Consider the following 18,735-nt stretch of genomic DNA (forward strand, 5'->3'; position numbering starts at 1 on the left):
TCCAATGTTACTCTCTGATGTGAAAACATCAACATTGACTGGAGTACTCCTAGGTTTGCTGGGGTCGCTTATGTTGCCTCTAGAGTTTGTTCTGGGAGTTTGCTGTGTAGTCACACAAGCCTGCACAGTATTTCCCCCTTTTTGTTTTAGTAGAGTTAATAATGTCATAGAATGTCCCCTGACCTCCCCGGGCAATGTGAACGCTCTACCTCTCACCTGACTTTTTCATTGAATATTGTGGTAGCTTCTCATTTCTTTACCCAGGCTCTATCATGCTGCAAACCGTTGTGACTTCTGATTGATTACTTTCTTCTCCTCTGGCCTGAGGCATATGCCCTTAAACTATAGGATCTTGCGCCAGCCACGCTGCAGCCAGTAACTGCCCCCAGGTTGACCAATTAGAAGGTCCCACGACACCAGCCCTGTTCAAGGCCCCGAGGCTCCGACGAATTCAGTGCATCCAGTGGTATTAGTGCTCATAATAGGCCTCTCCACCAATTGCATCATTCAACACTGACAGAATAAGGCCCTCAGTTGCCAATGGCTATCTGTGACCTTTGCAATCCAAAATGACAGCATCATATAGATTTAGAAAAGGATATCGAAACACATTACAAGTTCAAGTGATGTCGATGACCATATCAAATGATACGATTACTAAGGCATTTCTCTGATGACTGACATTAACATAACATTTACAGGTCACGGTGATCATGAATTAGAAATGAGTCAGCCACGAGTCAGTAGGTGGGGTGAGCACAAGTACCTCCTGTTGCAGGTCCTTGATTATTTTGGTCTTTTTCTCCATCTCCATCTTGAGGAACTTGATCTGTAGGCGAAATAAATCAAATTAATGACATGTGTTTTCTGACAGACTGTCAACTACATCTAAAATGTTGTGACATTTACATGAAGGTATCATGAAGGTAGTAACTATCATCAACCATGCCAGCTATTCCTGCCTGCACTGGATTTCATCCTACTGTATGTTCTTGCTCTATCTTCAAAACAGTTCTATACATCCCAAGGTCAAACAACTTAAAATGATTCTCTGCCTTTAAAGCAGACTTCCTGCTAATGCTCCAAGTACCTCCATATGGTCATATTACACCGTTTTTACTGCTATTTTAGTTAGCTTCTAAAGATTTACAAAAACATGTATAGAACTATGTAAAATATTATGATTCACTGCTAGTTTTGACTACGATTTATCGGAAATGGGTGTATCTAGAGTAGGTGGATTGACTGTTGGTGGGGTTGCTGTTTCTCATATTGGAGGCATTTATGCCCACGGTGGGCGACTGATTATTTTCTACTGTGTGATTAATATAATAGCCCATATGCTCATTGTGTCAGAGTGATATCTATGTTTATCGCAATCTTTTTATCGTAAGCTTGGCATGTCTCTGTAGTGCAGCCATTCCTCGTGTCCTGTATCCTGTACTGCGGTGTCCTGTAGTGCAGCCATTCCTCGTGTCCTGTATCCTGTACTGCAGTGTCCTGTAGTGCAGCCATTCCTCGTGTCCTGTATCCTGTACTGCGGTGTCCTGTAGTGCAGCCATTCCTCGTGTCCTGTATCCTGTACTGCGGTGTCCTGTAGTGCAGCCATTCCTCGTGTCCTGTATCCTGTACTGCGGTGTCCTGTAGTGCAGCCATTCCTCGTGTCCTGTATCCTGTACTGCGGTGTCCTGTAGTGCAGCCATTCCTCGTGTCCTGTATCCTGTACTGCGGTCTCCTGTAGTGCAGCCATTCCTCGTGTCCTGTATCCTGTACTGCGGTGTCCTGTAGTGCAGCCATTCCTCGTGTCCTGTATCCTGTACTGCGGTGTCCTGTAGTGCAGCCATTCCTCGTGTCCTGTATCCTGTACTGCGGTGTCCTGTAGTGCAGCCATTCCTCGTGTCCTGTATCCTGTACTGCGGTGTCCTGTAGTGCAGCCATTCCTCGTGTCCTGTATCCTGTACTGCGGTGTCCTGTAGTGCAGCCATTCCTCGTGTCCTGTATCCTGTACTGCGGTGTCCTGTAGTGCAGCCATTCCTCGTGTCCTGTATCCTGTACTGCGGTGTCCTGTAGTGCAGCCATTCCTCGTGTCCTGTATCCTGTACTGCGGTGTCCTGTAGTGCAGCCATTCCTCGTGTCCTGTATCCTGTACTGCGGTGTCCTGTAGTGCAGCCATTCCTCGTGTCCTGTATCCTGTACTGCGGTGTCCTGTAGTGCAGCCATTCCTCGCGTCCTGTATCCTGTACTGCGGTGTCCTGTAGTGCAGCCATTCCTCGTGTCCTGTATCCTGTACTGCGGTGTCCTGTAGTGCAGCCATTCCTCGTGTCCAGCCCCAAACGGCTGATGTAGATGGCGGCCCACTGCAGTGCAGGACTACATTTAAAGACTGGATAGCGGTGGGGGGGGGAGATTCCAAATCCGATTCTGCTTTCTGTTTCACCTCTGCGACAAAGGATTCTAAGGGAAATGTTGTCCTTCAATGAGGTCATTGAGATTGTCCCAGGGAGAAAGGGGAGAGAATTCAAGGCCCAGCTGACCTCAGCTCTGAAGGCACCCGGGAGACTTTAAACTATGGCTAGGTGGTTGACACACTAATAACATCACAGTTCATGTTGGTGCATCTGGAGTTCATTGCCTCTGCCCATGGGTAGGTCGATAACACATCCCAGCACAACGTTCCCTTTGGGCTGCGGCACGACACAATGAAAGGATGGATGTAAAATAGAAAACTGTAGCATGCTACATTGTTAACATTTGACATGTTCAATTGTGTTATTACAGTATAATTAATTCTTATGACTTACTGATAAATCAGAGCAATAAGCCTGAGCAGTGTTGGAGAGTTTATTGTTTTTCCAGAGCTATTATACAATTAAACTGTATATTGCAATGCACAGCATTTGCAACTAGTGTTACAAGTATAATGCCACATTTGCTATGATAGTGATGAAATAACCAGGCCAATCTTTTTCATCATGTTGTAATACTTTTTTGGAATGGCATGCCTCCAACTGGGAAATTCAATCATACATTTTTGTGTGTGGTTTATCTATTGGAGTTTGTGTACCTATTTTCTTGGCCTACCTAAAGTTGTTAATATTTTGTAAGTCTATTTACATGCAGCATCACTCCTTAACTTTACTGATGTCCGTTTTGTAGACTAGTCATCCAGAGGTAATACAATTGGATCTGTGTTTTATTGATAAGCACCACAGAAAGCTAAGACGTTTATGGGTTTTGGGTCATCTAGTGTTGTTGCTACTGTCTCGTCTAGAGTAGCATTCATCCATGAATGGTTGACATTTTTTGGGTGAAAATTCATGAAATGCGGGCCTAATGTTCAATTATGCAGAGCAACTTACACACTAGCATAGCAGAAATCAGCTCCGGGGGCCCATGTGCCCGCCATCTCACACCTAGAGTGCATTTGGAAAGAGCCCTTGACTTTTTCAGACCCCTTGACTTTTTTAAACAGTTTGTTACGTTACAGCCTTATTCAAAAATGGAATAAATTGTATTTTCCCTCATCAATCTACACCCCATAATTTCAAAGCAAAAACAGTTTCAGACATTTTTGAACGTTTGTTAAAAATAAAAAACTTAAATATAACATTTACATAAGTATTCAGACCCTTTATTCAGTACTTTGTTGAAGCACCTTTGGCAGTGATAACAGAGTTGAGTCTTCTTGGGAATTACTCTACAAGCTTAGTACACCTGTATTTGGGGAGTTTCTCCCATTCTTCTCTGCAGGTCCTCTCAGCTCTGTCAGGTTGGATGGGGAGCGTCGCTGCACAGCTATTTTCAGGTCTTTCCAGAGATGTTCGATCGGGTTCAAGTCTGGGCTCTGGCTGGGCCACTCAAGGACATTCACAGACTTGTCCCGAAGCCACTTCTGCGTTGTCTTGGCTGTGTGCTTAGGGTCGTTGTCCTGTTGGAAGGTGAACGGTCGTGCCAGTCTGAGGTTCCTAGTGCTCTGGAGCAGGTTTTCTTCAAGGATTTCTCTCTACTTTGCTCCATTCATTTTTCCCTCGATCCTGACTAGTTTCCCAATCCGTGTCGCTGCAAAACATCCTCACAGCATGATGCTGCCACCACCATGCTTCACCGCAGGGATGGTGCCAGGTTGCTTCCAGACTTGACACACTGCATTCATCCCAAAGTGTTCAATCTTGGTTTCATCAGACCAAAGAATCTTTGTTCCACATGGACTGAGTCCTTTAGGTGCCTTTTTTTGCAAACTCCAAGCGGGCTGTCACGTGCATTTTACTGAGTAGTGGCTTTCGTCTGGCCACACTAGCATAAAGGCCTGATTGGTGGAGTCTTGCAGAGATGGTTGTCCTTCTGGAAGGTTCTCCCATCTCCACAGAGGAACACTGGAGCTCTGTCAGAGTGACCATCGGGGTGTTGGTCACCTCCCTGACCAAGGCCCTTCTCCCCAGATTGCTCAGTATGGGCCAGTCTTGGTGGTTCCAAACTTCTTCCATTTTAAAATGATGGAGGACACTGTGTTCTTGGGGACCTTCAATGCTGTAGACATTTTTTGGTACCCTTCCCCAGATGTGTGCCTCGACACAATCCTCTCACGGAGCTCTATGGATAATTCCTTTGACCTCATGGTTTGATTTTTGTTCTGTGGGGCCGTATATAGAGAGGTGTGTGCCTTTTCCAAATCATGTCCAATCAATTGAATTTACCACAGGTGGACTACAATCAAGTTGTAGAAACATTTCAAGGATGATTAATGGAAACAGGAGGCACCTGAGCTCAATTTTTTAGTCTTATAGGAAAGGGTCTGAATACTTATGTAAATACATTTTTATTTATTTTTTGCAAAGAAAATCTAAATCTTTCGCTTTGTCATTATGGGGTATTGTGTGTAGATTGATGAGGGGGAAACAATTAATGTAATACATTTTACAATCAAGCTGTAATGTATGAATAATTTCCGAATGCACTGTATGTCTAAATTATATTAATTTTGTAAATAAATAATTTTGACAGTAACCCTCCTTTTTAATTTCCACATGTGGCAAGCAAAGTGTTTCTGTTGTCCAATCTACCTGGCAGTAGGTGAGTCAGAAAGACAATATAGTTTTCATGCATCTAGTTAGCCTATTCTTCAGCGGCGCCGGCAGCAGTCTGCCTCGGGCCTCCTCACCTAATTGGCTATCAAGTTAAAAAAAGTTTGGTGAATCAGGTTAGACTTGGATGGAGAGTGATTGCGTTGTTCAAGATGAATAAACAAAAGTCAAGACCAAGTTGTGCACAAAACCGCCCTAAAAAGCTTTATCTGATCAAGCTCGCGCCAAATTACCGAAGATAACCACGTCACCAAAGCTACCAACTCCTCGACTGATGAAAAACCGTTGAAGGTGGAAGCTAGTAGGCCTATTTATGCTGCAGCTAGCACTAGCAGCATCCCAGTCTCGACAGAGACCTCACTGCCCGGGCCCAGAAATGACAGTGGCCCTGCTCGTCCTCATCTACCCTGCCAGCACTCTCACGAGAGGGAATGTCCCGATTCTCAAAATCGGACATTTCCTCTAGTGAGAGTGCTGGCATTCCTTCTCCTCCTCCTCCTCCTCTCCCAGAAAACCAAGATGACGACTGCCAGAGACCCAACGGTGCTCATGAGAGCGACCCCCCTTCTGTGAACACTGGTAAGCCTACGAGTGATGAAATGGATCGCCCTGACAGCGTGGAGTCCGAGTTCCAATGTGTAATATAAATAGGCTACTAGCTAAATACTGTATATAGCCTAAGGTAGGCTAGACCAGGGTTTCCTAAACATGGTCCTGGGACCCCCCCAGCAAGGGGGGGTCCAGGCAGTGAGGTCTCTGTCATTTCTGGGCCCAGGCAGTGAGGTCTCTGTCGAGACTGGGATGCTGCTACTTTTATCACGGCAACTGGTTTGATACATTCACCTCTGAAGGTAAATAATGTACTTACATTCAATAATCTTGCTCTGATTTGTCATCATGAGGGTCCCAGAGATAAAATGTAGCATAGTTTAGTTTGATAAAATACAGTTTTATATTCAAATGTAGGAACTGGGTTCTAAAGTTTGAACCTCTGCTGTTTCCTTGCTCCAGGTCCTGAGCTACAGGCAATTAGATTTGGATATGTCCTTTTAAATGGTCTGATCCTTTTAACATGATAAAATGACGACCAAATATAAATAAACATGTACCCATTAAAGCAAAGCTACCGTCTACTTCAAGCACTAGCACCACAAAGCCTACCGATAAGCAGCCGCGTAGACGTCGCAATTTCAGAACCATTGACAATGATCGGTAGGCTATACTGTGTGAGTGGCTGACGCAGTCACATGTTTTAGGGGTGGGGGGGGGGGGCAAACTTTAACTTTACAGGGGGTCCAGAGAAACTGTGCTACTCCAGGGAACTTACATTGAGTATGTGAACCCCAACAAGGTTTCTGCACCACATTATATGAACATTTGAATTAAATATAAATACAATAGAATAACAAGGGATCTTTTGAGTGGAACCACAGCTTCACATTCATCAAATGCTCTACATGTTATAGGCATTTATGATGAGTATGTTTACCATCGCAAATGAATTCCTATTGTGCGTGTCAATTTCCAAGTACAGCTACAGCTGTTTGCTGTATGTGGTCCACTGGGGGTACTAATTTATAGTTTTTGCGTGTAGGGAAAAGGAAAATAAAGATTCAGCTCCTAATTGATTGAAATAATGTATTCCCTTTAACACCGTATTGATAATTGATTATCAGTTGCACTAATTACATCAATTCTAAATGAGCCAAGATGATGAAATGTTTGAAGTGAGAACAGCTCATTGAAACATAAGTTTGTTTAGTGCTTATGGTTTAGTGGTTTAGTGGTTTAGTGCAGTATCGTCCCAAACCAAATTCATTTGACAGTGCTTTTTACTAACCCTGGTTTCCACTTTTTGCTGCTTAGTAGGTTTAGACAAAACACACGATAGAGCTCCCTAGGGGCAGAGTGCAACACCAATCAAGCAATGTTTTCTACCCAATGCCTCAGATCAAATTCGCCCAGCTATGGAGAAAAACCTCAACTCACACTCTGTTTCTTCGCCTCGAGCTGTAGGAATGGTCTCAATTGAAAATAACACAACTCTACCTTATTACAAACAAGACAGGTATTCATATAGCATCAGGGTGCATTTTCACAAAACTCCATTAGTACACTGAATAGTGGCAGTAGCAGAGTTATGCTGTATATGATACAACCAAGAAACTCAACTTTACAACACTTATTTTGTGCTATTCCAGAAATGTAGTAACCGGCTGGTAACCTCGTAAAAAAATTCCCCTTGTGAAAAGACAGGCATTGGTTTGATGCATTGCAGTAGCCAATACACTTTCCATAAATATAGACCATAATTTTCTCCCTACACCAGGGATTTGTCACTCATCTTAACATGAAAATTTCAACAACAACAGTTTGATTGTTGGCTAGCAACACCAGCCCCCCTTGTTATGCACTTTGAAAATAAGACAGACACCCATTGCAAGACGTCCACACTTGTTTCAGGCCATGTTGTTCTTATTAGCAAATATTGAATATCTCAAAAGCATTTCACGGTCTGTTTGGGACATTAATTAGGCATCCCGTTGGTTTTCATTTGTTTTGAGGGGGAATTAGAGGTTCACCAGATAGCCACAAGAGATGCAGCAGTAAATATCTTTGGGAAGTGGGAATAAAAACAGCTAGGGTCTAATCTATACAGTAGGTATGAAAAAGGCTCCACATGAGTATCATGTTAATTACTGATGTTATAAGCTTTTGTAGCTGTTATAACAAGCTGCTAGAAAGGCATTGTGGGGGCCTACAGTAAATGCATACATAGGGGACCTACAATAAAATTAATTTATACATTGGGGGCCTACAGTAAACTGTTACCTATAGGTCCAATTCATACAGTAGGTCTAACCATGACTGCATGTGTGGTATCGGAGTTCATTTGTAGCCTGCTATTCTCAGACGTCGAAATAGCTTGGCAATGTAATGCAACTTGAGTAGAATATAATTTATAGTAGAATGACAGCCAAGTACAATAGAAAAAGGACTGAGTTGCATGATGGATAGAGGCCTGGAATACTTGGCGAATGAAAAGCAATGTTTATGACAGGATAACAAAAGGAAAAAAATATTAAAAAGGCGCCTGGTCTATTAAGTGTTTCTTATACTCGTACTCTACAGGTGTGTTTCATTGAAATTATTCATCACCATTATGGAAAAACATACTCCATCCTGTCAAGTTTAGCTTTTACAAAACAAATAATTTTTATCAGAAACCTATCCTTTGAGGAGAGAGTGGAGAGCAGAAGGACCTCCCTCACTATGCTTCCTATTTCTGGGTTACACCGAGCTCTCTCACTCTCCCAGACTGGTTATTAAGTGGCGGGAGTAAGGGGACCAGTCAGGAGAGATAGCTGCTAGATAATGAGATGGGTGACGGGCGCTCACAGGCCTGGGTGACAGGTGACAAGGGGGAGGTTAGAGGAGTGAGGTGTACCAAGGGCTCCTACTCACTGTGGCCTGCTGTTTCTCGGCTTGTTCCGTTGCCTCGTCCAGCTGCTTCTGCAATGCAGTCTGGAGGGACTTCATCTCTTCCCTGTTGAGAGGAAAGGTGAGAAACACTCAGTTAGCACCTATCCTTCTCCTCTCCAACTCTTCTCTGACTTCTCGCAGTGGCGAGGCAGTAGTAATAGTATCTCAAACACTGACTGACTGAGCACTGAATAGGATGAAAATCATCAAATCAATTCATGCTTATTTTTTCTACCAAACATTTGTGATAGAATGCGTGACGAAATACCAAACTTCAATCCAGAATGCCGGTGTACGATTACAGCAGCAAAGAATTATTCCCTTTCACTGGGCTTAGTGTAGGTTTAGAGTTTAACTACATATGACATGGTCATGGTCTATCAATTGTGCAGTCGAGGAGCAGCATCTGCAGTCAACAGCACTGTGTGTCAATCTCAGAAGGAAAAGTCTCTCTTCACTACTGCGATGCCCTGTCGTATTTCACATGCCAATGGTTGTGTCTGTTGGCATGAGCCCAGTCAAGCAAACATTTTTCTTTTCCGCTACTTGGGATTTCATTTTTCTGATCTCACCCTAAAACCAGCACTATGACGTTTTAAGGGTAGACAGAACCATTTTTAAGAAGTTAGCGTGGAATGAATTTGAGGTTGACATTTAAGGAGGGTCCAACAACATTTGGTGCTGTAAATACGCTTCACCGATATTTAGAGACATTTGCCTATGGGCTACAAACAACCCAAAATTATTCTGAGTGACATTTTCCTCAGGCAACACAGCACTGGACTGTGTATAAAATAGTGCATAACCCATTATGGGTATTTGTGGGAAGGCAGTTATTTGCTTTATTAACCAAAGCACAAAAGTAAACTGGACAGAATGTTTGACTTGTAGTACTGTCTTCCCACACCCCTCTGTATATTTCATTGGCCCCTCAAGTTGTCTGTATATTTGCAGATTAAATATAGTAATTGGTTATGTACACGATTAGGTCAAATGTGGTGGTAAGGACGAGGGTTAACGTTTGTGTTTTTTCATGTTGCTGACTATAATATGTCTGTTTTCAGCTTTTATAAAGGCTACAGTGTCTTAATTAAATAACATTTCTAAACCTGGAATGACAGCATCTTGTAAATGTTCCGACATGTGTTGACTTGAGGATGTGGCTACCATGGTTTCACATTAGAAGAGTTGCTAGTTATTACTCCCCCCAAAGCAATCAAAAACATGATTGAAAGGTGTCAAAAACAAATGATTTTCCATAACTCAGTTGCCTGGATATCTCGTGAGGAAGTCATTTGATAATCATTCTTGGCAAAGGAACGAATCAAATGCAGGATTAATCGGATTTAAAGTGGAACGCAGGTGGCCGCACAAATTGTCTGTGGACCAGGAGCCATTGCTCCAATAAAACATTGTCTAATGGTTTGTTTATGATTGTCATGTGTTGTTGATATGTTGGTTTGCTATGTATAAAGCAGTAGGGTATAAGTATATACGGTGTATACCAAAGGCTGAATTGCAGGTAAAATCACGTTGTGCTTGCACCATAGAAGTAATTAAAAGTCATGTTGCTCTTCAAAATAATCCATGTGGTAGCAATGTGCAATAGCAAATGGTTAAGAAGGTTAGAGCTACCTCTGCTTGTGGCTGAGGTCCAGGATTCTCTGGACATCCTTCTTGGTCACGGAGTCATCATTTTTCAGTGTCTAGAAATGAGGAAGGAGAGCATTTCAGTCTCACAAGAGAAATTGGTTTATTATATGACCACTCACAGGCTCACTCCAACACTCCAAAGTGAAGGAGCTGATTCAAAGACCTCATACAGTAGGAACGAAAAGAAAACAACAGTTCTCCTTTTGAGTGTAAATGCACATGTTGCTCCAAGCTGTCATACAGTCTATACTCAGGCAAAAAAAGATGCGAATAATGATTATTATTTTTCGTCCATATTGTGTAACCCCTCATAGATTGATGTTTATGCTTTTACGAGGGTAGTCGAAAATACTTATTGTGATACAACAAGTTGTAGTTTATTTATAAGCTTGTAGGAACTCATATAGGTTATATTCAGGTTGGAGTGTAATTATGAATCTGACACTTTTTGGGGAAGAAAACTCTGGCAGAGAAACTTTTGAATACAATTATAGAAGATTCAAGTGGTACAGTATCTTGTTAATAATACATTTGATTCTCATTTCCATAAACACAATAATTGGAGTTCAATAATTGCAGCTCTGCGAGATTACAGAACAGTTTTAAAAATGTGCTTCAGTATAATAATAAGAAGACACATTCAGAAAAAAAACATATTTCTGTATCACAAAAACTTTAATCTGGGTGCATCCCATCTGGATTTGATTTAGAGAGGTGCTGACACTACCATAACAAACCAGGGTACCTCCATAAGTGCAAAGGAATGGCCCCCATTAAACCCTATACTTGCACACCACAGAGCAACTGCCAAGAATCAAAGATCTATCAGACAAAGTTTAATTATGAAGGGTTGACCCAGCACCCAAGTGATGTCTAATTAAAATAATAAACACTAAGGTCAGTAAATCCCCACCAGAAAGGTTACTCAGTTACACATACATAATGGATTATTATAAAAAGTTACGGTTGATTGTTTCCCCCTTTTTAATAAGAGATCCATCCCCCCTCGCTTCTCCCTTCATCTCCCACCACCTGCTTTGCCCGGTACATTTGTACAAGGCACTGGGGACACTGCCATCCAAGTCTGCACATAATGTACAGTAGCTAACTGAAATCAAAGCCTGACCCGAGGACAGTGGTAGCTTAGACAGACACACAGTGCCAGCCAGACCCGACCAAGGGACCATGAATGCCACCAAAAACTGTCAGGAGGACAACACCATGAACCCATGCTGTCCAAGGTGTAACGGGTACACTAGGAGTCGAGAAACAAGTACAGGGAGGGAATTTAATAATTAAAAGAAACATAGAACAAAACAAGAAACACAAATAGTGTACAGACATATAACACAGGAACAGAATCAATAATGCCTGGGGAAAGAACCAAAGGGAGTGACAGATATAGGAGAGGTAATCAGGAAAGTGATGGAGTCCAGGTGAGTCTCATGAGGCGCAGGTGCGCATAACGATGGTGGCAGGTGTGCATAATAATGAGTAAACTGGCAACAACGAGTGCCACAGAGGGGGAGTGGGAGTAGACGTGACAGTACCCCCTCCCTGACACGCGGCTCCTGCCGCAGGACGCCGACCAGAGGGACGGTCCCGACTACCAGGATCGGGCCAGACGCTTCTGCTGAGGTGCAGGAACCTGTAGATTCAGCTGAGGTGCGGGAACCTGTAGAGCCAGCTGAGGCATGGGAGCCTGACGAGCCAGCTGAGGCATGGAAGCCTGATGAGTCAACCAAGGCTTGAGAACCTGTCAAGCCAGCTGAGGCATGGAAGCCTGATGAGCTAGCTGAGGCATCCTCGGTAGCTTCGGCAATGGAAGCCTGACGAGCCAACCGAGGCTTGAGAACCTATCGAGCCAGCTGAGGCATGGAAGCCTGACGATACAGCTGAGGCATGGAAGCCTGACGAGCCAGCCGAGGCTTGAAAACCTGTCGAGCCAGCTGAGGCATGGAAGCCTGACGAGCCAGCTGAGGCATGGAAGCCTGACGAGCCAGCTGAGGCATGGAAGCCTGACGAGCCAGCTGAGGCATGGAAGCCTGACGAGTCAGCTGAGGCATGGAAGCCTGACGAGCCAGCTGAGGCATGGAAGCCTGACGAGCCAGCTGAGGCATGGAAGCCTGACGAGCCAGCTGAGGCATGGAAGCCTGACGAGCCAGCTGAGGCATCCCCTTTTGCGTCGGCAGCTTCCCTTGGACCCGACATCACCAGTAAAAACGCACAAAAAAATCCCTGTTGTTTCCCTTTGGTGATGCGTACCGTGTACGCAAAGGTAGAACCAAAGGGAGTGACAGATATAGGGGAGGTAATCAGGAAGGTGATGGAGTCCAGGTGAGTCTCATGAGGCACAGGTGTGCGTCACAATGGTGGCAGGTGTGCGTAATAATGAGTAAACTGGCGACAACAAGTGCCAGATAAAGGGAACGGGAGTAGACGTGACACCAGGTTACATGTCATACAAGTTCACAGGGTTTTAATTGGGAAGTCATTGATTAAAATTGAAATGAAATTGACCCCCTGACTCTGACTGTTCCAGCCCTCCAAATCAGTCAGAGGGTCTACAGCCATCCAAGCCCACTAAAAAGAACACAGTGGCCCAGACAAACCCAAGGGACAACTGCCACCAAATTTGGCAAAAGAGATTCCATTCAAGACTGACTATGTGACAACGGTACCCTGGCTAACATCTGAGAGACATATGTGTCTGCTGGTTCTCTGTGGGACACAGGATGTTGAAAGTAGAATTTGGACTGAAAATACTCATACAACCGAACGTCTTTTTCAATCTATTTGCTCAATTCAATTCATTCCCTACTTGTTTGATGAGAACTGAAATGGAATCGACTGCAGCCCCGATCAGTGGCGATATACAGATGTATCAGAGAAAAATGTATTGCCTTGCTGCAGTATACAATTTAACAACCAAATTACACTGGAATCTCAAGATCTAGGATTAGCTATGTTTACGTGGTCTTCCATCCAAGCTGTGCATTTACCAATTCTCAGCATCCACTATGGGAGTGATGATCTTTATCATACATTTCCATCTTCTACCTCTCATCACCTGTCATTCCCCAATTCTGTCATTCCTATTCTGCACTGTGCTCACAGGAAAGAGTAACGCTGTAACGTACATGTACATACAACATACTGTATACACAGCATTGGCGGATCTGTATGTCAAAAACAGATGACATCGAGCTGTGGTAGATGTCAAGGGTAGAAGCTTAGATACCCTTTAAAGTAGACCTGGGTCATTCAAATCATTTCAGTATTAGCTTGAGTCTGCCTGGAGTTCCAGGTGGACTGGGTTAGCACCGTTTGAACTATTCCATTGGCTCCATTGAGCAAGGCCATGTCAGTCAAGCACATCTAAAGTATTTGAAAGATGTCAAATACAGCACTGAAGCAAAAAAATAATGTAATATAAACATCCCCCATCAGCACCACACATGCACGTCCTGTCGCGAAAAGACACTTGATCATATCATTAAAAATCTTCTGCAAACTAGTACCTGAAAGGGTTCCTCGGCTATCCCCATGGGGTAACCTGATGAGTAATATTTTTGGGGTTCCAGGTAGAAGCCTTTTAGTTCCATGTAGTACCCTTAAAGAGGGTTCTACATGGAACCAAAAAAGGGTTCTCTTATGGGACAGCTGAAGAACCCTTTTTTCCCCCGAAGAGTGTAGAGACAGATTTCTCAACCCTTCCACCTTGGTGTAATTTTCCAGTTTTTACAACTGCACCTCAACTACAGGACTTCCACTTCCAATTCGTATTCATATCAGGTGGAGGGATGGTCCAAAAACGCAGAACATATTGCTTATTTGCTTTTAATAAACGAGGCCCCAGGTATGTAGGGGCTCATTATACCCCAGGACAGCGGATGAGAAAAAGTGGATCACAGGCTCAGCTGAATCTCTAAACCATTTTAAACCAAGTTCTTAAACACAGCCTTTCGAAATAACCCCATGGTTCCAAAGGCACTCAAAGCCATCCACCTTTCTTTAACATCCCACTATAATCTGTCAGAAAAGAAACAGTGGGGCTCTAACCTGAAGGTTGCCTTTTATGCTGTCCAGTTCCTTTGTAGTCTTGGAGAGTTGACGCAGGATGCCAGTCCGCTCTGTGAAGACCTCCTTCAGCTTCTGCTCCAGCCCCTCATAGCCTTGTCTGTCAAGGGAGAGAGAGAGAGAGAAGAGAGAGAAGAGAGAGAAGAGAGAGAAGAGAGAGAGATTTCACTACTTTATGTCCACCGCCTGAGGGAATCAGTTTTTATTGGCACCCTTGGGAGTATGAGACGGCGTTAAAGCGGACTAAAAGTGTTGTGTCATTAGAGCAAAAGGGTAAAGAAGTACAAACACACTAATATCTACTCAATGCTCAGTCCTTGGTTTCGAGATAAAAAAAAAGCACTTCAATCACCTTGTCAATTTGGGAAAGTGTTTTACTCCAATGTGTCATTTGACCAGAGGTCGGCCTCTGCATTTCTATTAAGTACAAATAATCCAACTGTCAAAAAGACTGAAATATCCACAGAAACCCATTTGTCAAATGCCTTTTCTATTTCTTTATAAATCAAACTATTGAAATGTAAATGAGCACATTTTTTATGGTGACCTTGCCAAGAGGCAAACATTACTTTTTGTGCAAATGTGCATCAAAATTTGGTCATTACATTCTTGTCTGAGAATTCTGAATGAATTCATTCCATATGATACAACCAGGAACATTCCAGAACATTAGCTAAGATTCCCATTAAGTTATAGTTAGGGTTTTATCTAACATTAGGACAATAGCATCCCTAAAACACTCAATTTTTTTTTTTGAAAAACATTTTTTTTTTCTGGAAAAATAAATCTATATAACAACCACCATAGAACATTATGGGAAAGTTCTGGGAACTTTCACATAACAAATTTTTGTTTGCTGGGTATACTGATAAAAGATTCCGTTCGACTTTGTCCATACCCTTTGCGTACTATTTTAGGGGTATGCGTCTCTTACCTTACTAGCTTACCTATTGATATAACAGACATGTGGCTCTTGAACGACAAGCATTCACATCAGCCAAGTGAAGTAGAGTTAGGGGACCCCGTGGTTGGAGGAGTAGGGAATAGAGAGTGAAAGCTCAGGAGTGGCAAATAAAGAGGTGAAGAAGAAACTGACAGCTCTGGCCCTTTGGGGCTACGCTTAGCCATGTGATATTCTCTCTCTCTCTCTCTCTCTCTCTCTCTCTCTCTCTCTCTCTCTCTCTCTCTCTCTCTCTCTCTCTCTCTCTCTCTCTCTCTCTCTCTCTCATATTTGTGGTCATAGATAAAGACATTGCAGCTTGCCTACGTCTTCCCCAGTGCCAACTGCCGATATCAGATTAGAAATCTATGTTTATTGAACGCAACACGCTCATTTACAAACAAAAAATAAATGAATCAATCTTTTGGAAACTTCCTCAAGATCAAGCTGGTCGGCCAGTGGTTTTCGACGCAACCGGTCGTCAATTTTATATCGACATGCTGTGCATCACTGATTGCTTTCAACCCCCCCCAGAATGTAATCATTATTTGCAAATGTTGTGTTACAAAAACATTAAACATCTCACTTTAACTACTCCCCTAATTTGACATTAATTTAAGGTGGCAAATAGACAATAAAAGCGCGATCTCTACAAGTCACAAGAACATCAAGGGCCCTCTACAATCAAAACCAGAAACCAGGAAGTGTAGGGGAAAAACAACATCCTTCCAACACTGCCGAAATGCCTGTAAGACAAACACCCAAATGGCATTGCTTTCTCTTACGCTAGAAGCTCCAGAGGAAAGAGTAGAGCCCCAAGTGCAAGAAAATGTTACTTAACGTCTGGAGAAAAACAACAACCCGCCATGCAGCTTAATGAGCTTTCCTGTAAACCCCTCTGAGAGTGGATTTTGGGGACCAGGTGTGGAAAAATAAATATACTGTGTCATTTCCTTGTGCTTTTGAAATGCAACACTGCTGCCCGCCATATTCGGCTGAATCCGAGAGGGCTCCCCACCCTCCCCACCCGTTCGACCTGGGGCCTTGTTCCAAAAGTCTCATGCACCTCATGTCACAAACCCCATCACCGGATCAAGCACAATAGCACATAAATCAGTAATAGAAAAGCAGCACCTAAGAAATAAATAAATAACATGCTGTAATGCATCCTGCGCATGAGTTGCCACCATATGGCATCTGTGAAATCTATTGCAGGCTCACGCAACAGAGAGATGGGGAAATCACTCCCTGTCTGCCAGCTTATTCATTACCCAATGGAATTGGCCCATCCGTGGGAGGGAAATGAATAAGACTCGTAATTTGAGGCCCACTGAAACAGAACTAGCTATATCACATGAAGAGTCACAGATAACGGTAAAAAAAACTTTGCGCATGGTCCGAAATTAACTGTTAACTACTGCCAAAAATGGCGGCAGATTCACAATTATGTCATGACCTTTCCCCGACACCAGCGTCCGGGGAACCTCGCGCTTTCACGGATCTGTTGGACGAGAGAAAAGTGTGCTAATGAGAATCGGGTTGTCTGACAAACAGTCTTATGATCAGATACGAGGCCGCTGTCCTCAGAATTCTGCCGCCAGTGATCACATTAATTAAATATTTTTTAGTTGGGCCTCTGCAATTTCCACATTCTTTTATATCCATCTTGATCTAGCATCTTAAGTCAAGATAGTAAAACACGACTGGCTCGAAATAATGAAAAGTGCCACACGCAAAAAAAAATGAAGAAAGATTTAGCTTTCTCCTATATGAGGAGCATCATCATTTATTGGTGGATCCTGCGTTAACTTCTTGCGGGCAAACATTTCTCTAGCCTTGAAATCACAGCAAGTTTCTGAGTTATATGAGGTTGACCCTGCCAAGTGCTGAGCCGTGGGCCTGGAGAGGGAAAAGTGCTGAGGTCTACAATCAACAGCAAAACAACAGCTCAATAAGGGGAAGGTAGCAAGGCCCTTCCACTTTCCCTCTCTGCCTAGAGAGCAGCTGCAGAAGCAGCTTGGTCTTCAGTTCAGTTGACAGCACTGGCCTGTAAACGCTCTATCGTAGCACCGGTTACCAGCTATTGACCCGGGCCTTTTTTTAATAACGGCTAATAGCTTATGAGATCATTCAGCCTCTCTGGGCAACGCCACGGCAGTCAACGTGTGGAGATGATGTGTAGGAGGTGATGGAGCGAAGCCTTCTGTGAGTGTACAGAAAAACAGTATGTAGGCCTGTCTCGCTTATGCACACTGGTGTTGCGGGCACAGTTTTCAGTTGTGAATTCATACATGTGGCTGTGCACTACTAGAGGGATTAAAAGAGGAACCAAAAATAAGCGTAGCTCATTTGATGGGGATAATTCCATCCAGCTACCGTGCAATGCTTAATAAATCATTAACGAAGGCATCTCTAAATATTTATATCTGTTGTAGATTTTTGACAAAAACTGGCAATTAAGTACATCCCTTTTAATCCAACTCTGTAACACAATACAATTTGAAGAACTACTTTTGCAAGACACTGTACTGTAGCTGGCAATATTTCATAAAAAAATCAATGACCTAATGAAAATTCATAAATCTTTGTTTTAAAATAAACAAGGTATACATTGATATTAATGGATGTACTTGAAAGGATCCTACTCACACCAGACACACCAGTTGTAAGGATGTATGATAATACAAGGAATATGAATAATAAGAATTCCAATTGTGGCCCATGTGAGGACAATCTGTAGATAGTATATGAACACAAAATGACACTGAGTGTACAAAACCTTAGGATGTCCTTTGGGTAGTAGACTATTCTTGATACACATGGGAAACTGTTGAGCGTGAAAAAGTCAGCAGCATTGCAGTTCTTGACACAAACCAGTTCGCCTGGCACCTGCTACCATACCCTGTTCAAGGGCACTTAAATCTTTTGTCTTGCCTATTCAACCACTGAATGGCACACATACACAATCCAAGTCTCAGTTGTCTGAAGCATTACAAATCCTTCTTTAAACTGTCTCCTCTCCTTCATCTACCTTGATTGAAGTGGATTTTACAAGTGGCATCAATAAGGGGATCATAGCTTTCACCTGGTCAGTCTATGTCATGGAAAGAGCAGGTATTCCTAATCTTTTGTAAACTCAGTCTTACTGATCATAGACTACTTTCGCTTTGTTTCTTAGTAAATACATTTAGAAATGTCTTCTTATGATTTATTAAGAGTTGCCCGGTAGCTGGATGGAAATATCCCCATCCGATAACACACATTTAAGAATGCACATCGAAACCAATATTGTGTGGCAAATAAACTGAAGGGGAACATATTTTACGACGAACAAGCTACAAAACCAACAACAGGAGTTATTTGTAAGTGCTAGCCTTTAACCCGTCAAGTATAGGAGTTTATTTGTAAGTGCTAGCATTTAACCCGTCAAGTATAGGAGTTTATTTGTAAGTGCTAGCATTTAACCCATCAAGTATGGGAGTTTATTTGTAAATGCTA

At 42.9% G+C, this 18,735-nt stretch overlaps 1 protein-coding gene across 1 annotated transcript in view; it reads right to left on the minus strand.

The window, feature by feature from the left end:
- LOC135546763 (leucine zipper protein 2-like) overlaps positions 1-18,735 on the minus strand; it is a 195,853-nt gene that overhangs the window by 69,321 nt on the left and 107,797 nt on the right. Inside the window, exons 2-5 of the mRNA XM_064975403.1 lie at positions 14,280-14,397; positions 10,200-10,270; positions 8,547-8,628; positions 767-829 (exon numbers count right to left, since the gene is read on the minus strand). Coding sequence (XP_064831475.1) covers positions 767-829; positions 8,547-8,628; positions 10,200-10,270; positions 14,280-14,397 — 334 coding nt within the window. The remainder of the gene's footprint in view (positions 1-766; positions 830-8,546; positions 8,629-10,199; positions 10,271-14,279; positions 14,398-18,735) is intronic.

The sequence above is a fragment of the Oncorhynchus masou genome, chromosome 1 (genome assembly GCF_036934945.1).
Source record: "Oncorhynchus masou masou isolate Uvic2021 chromosome 1, UVic_Omas_1.1, whole genome shotgun sequence".
NCBI lineage: Eukaryota > Metazoa > Chordata > Actinopteri > Salmoniformes > Salmonidae > Oncorhynchus > Oncorhynchus masou.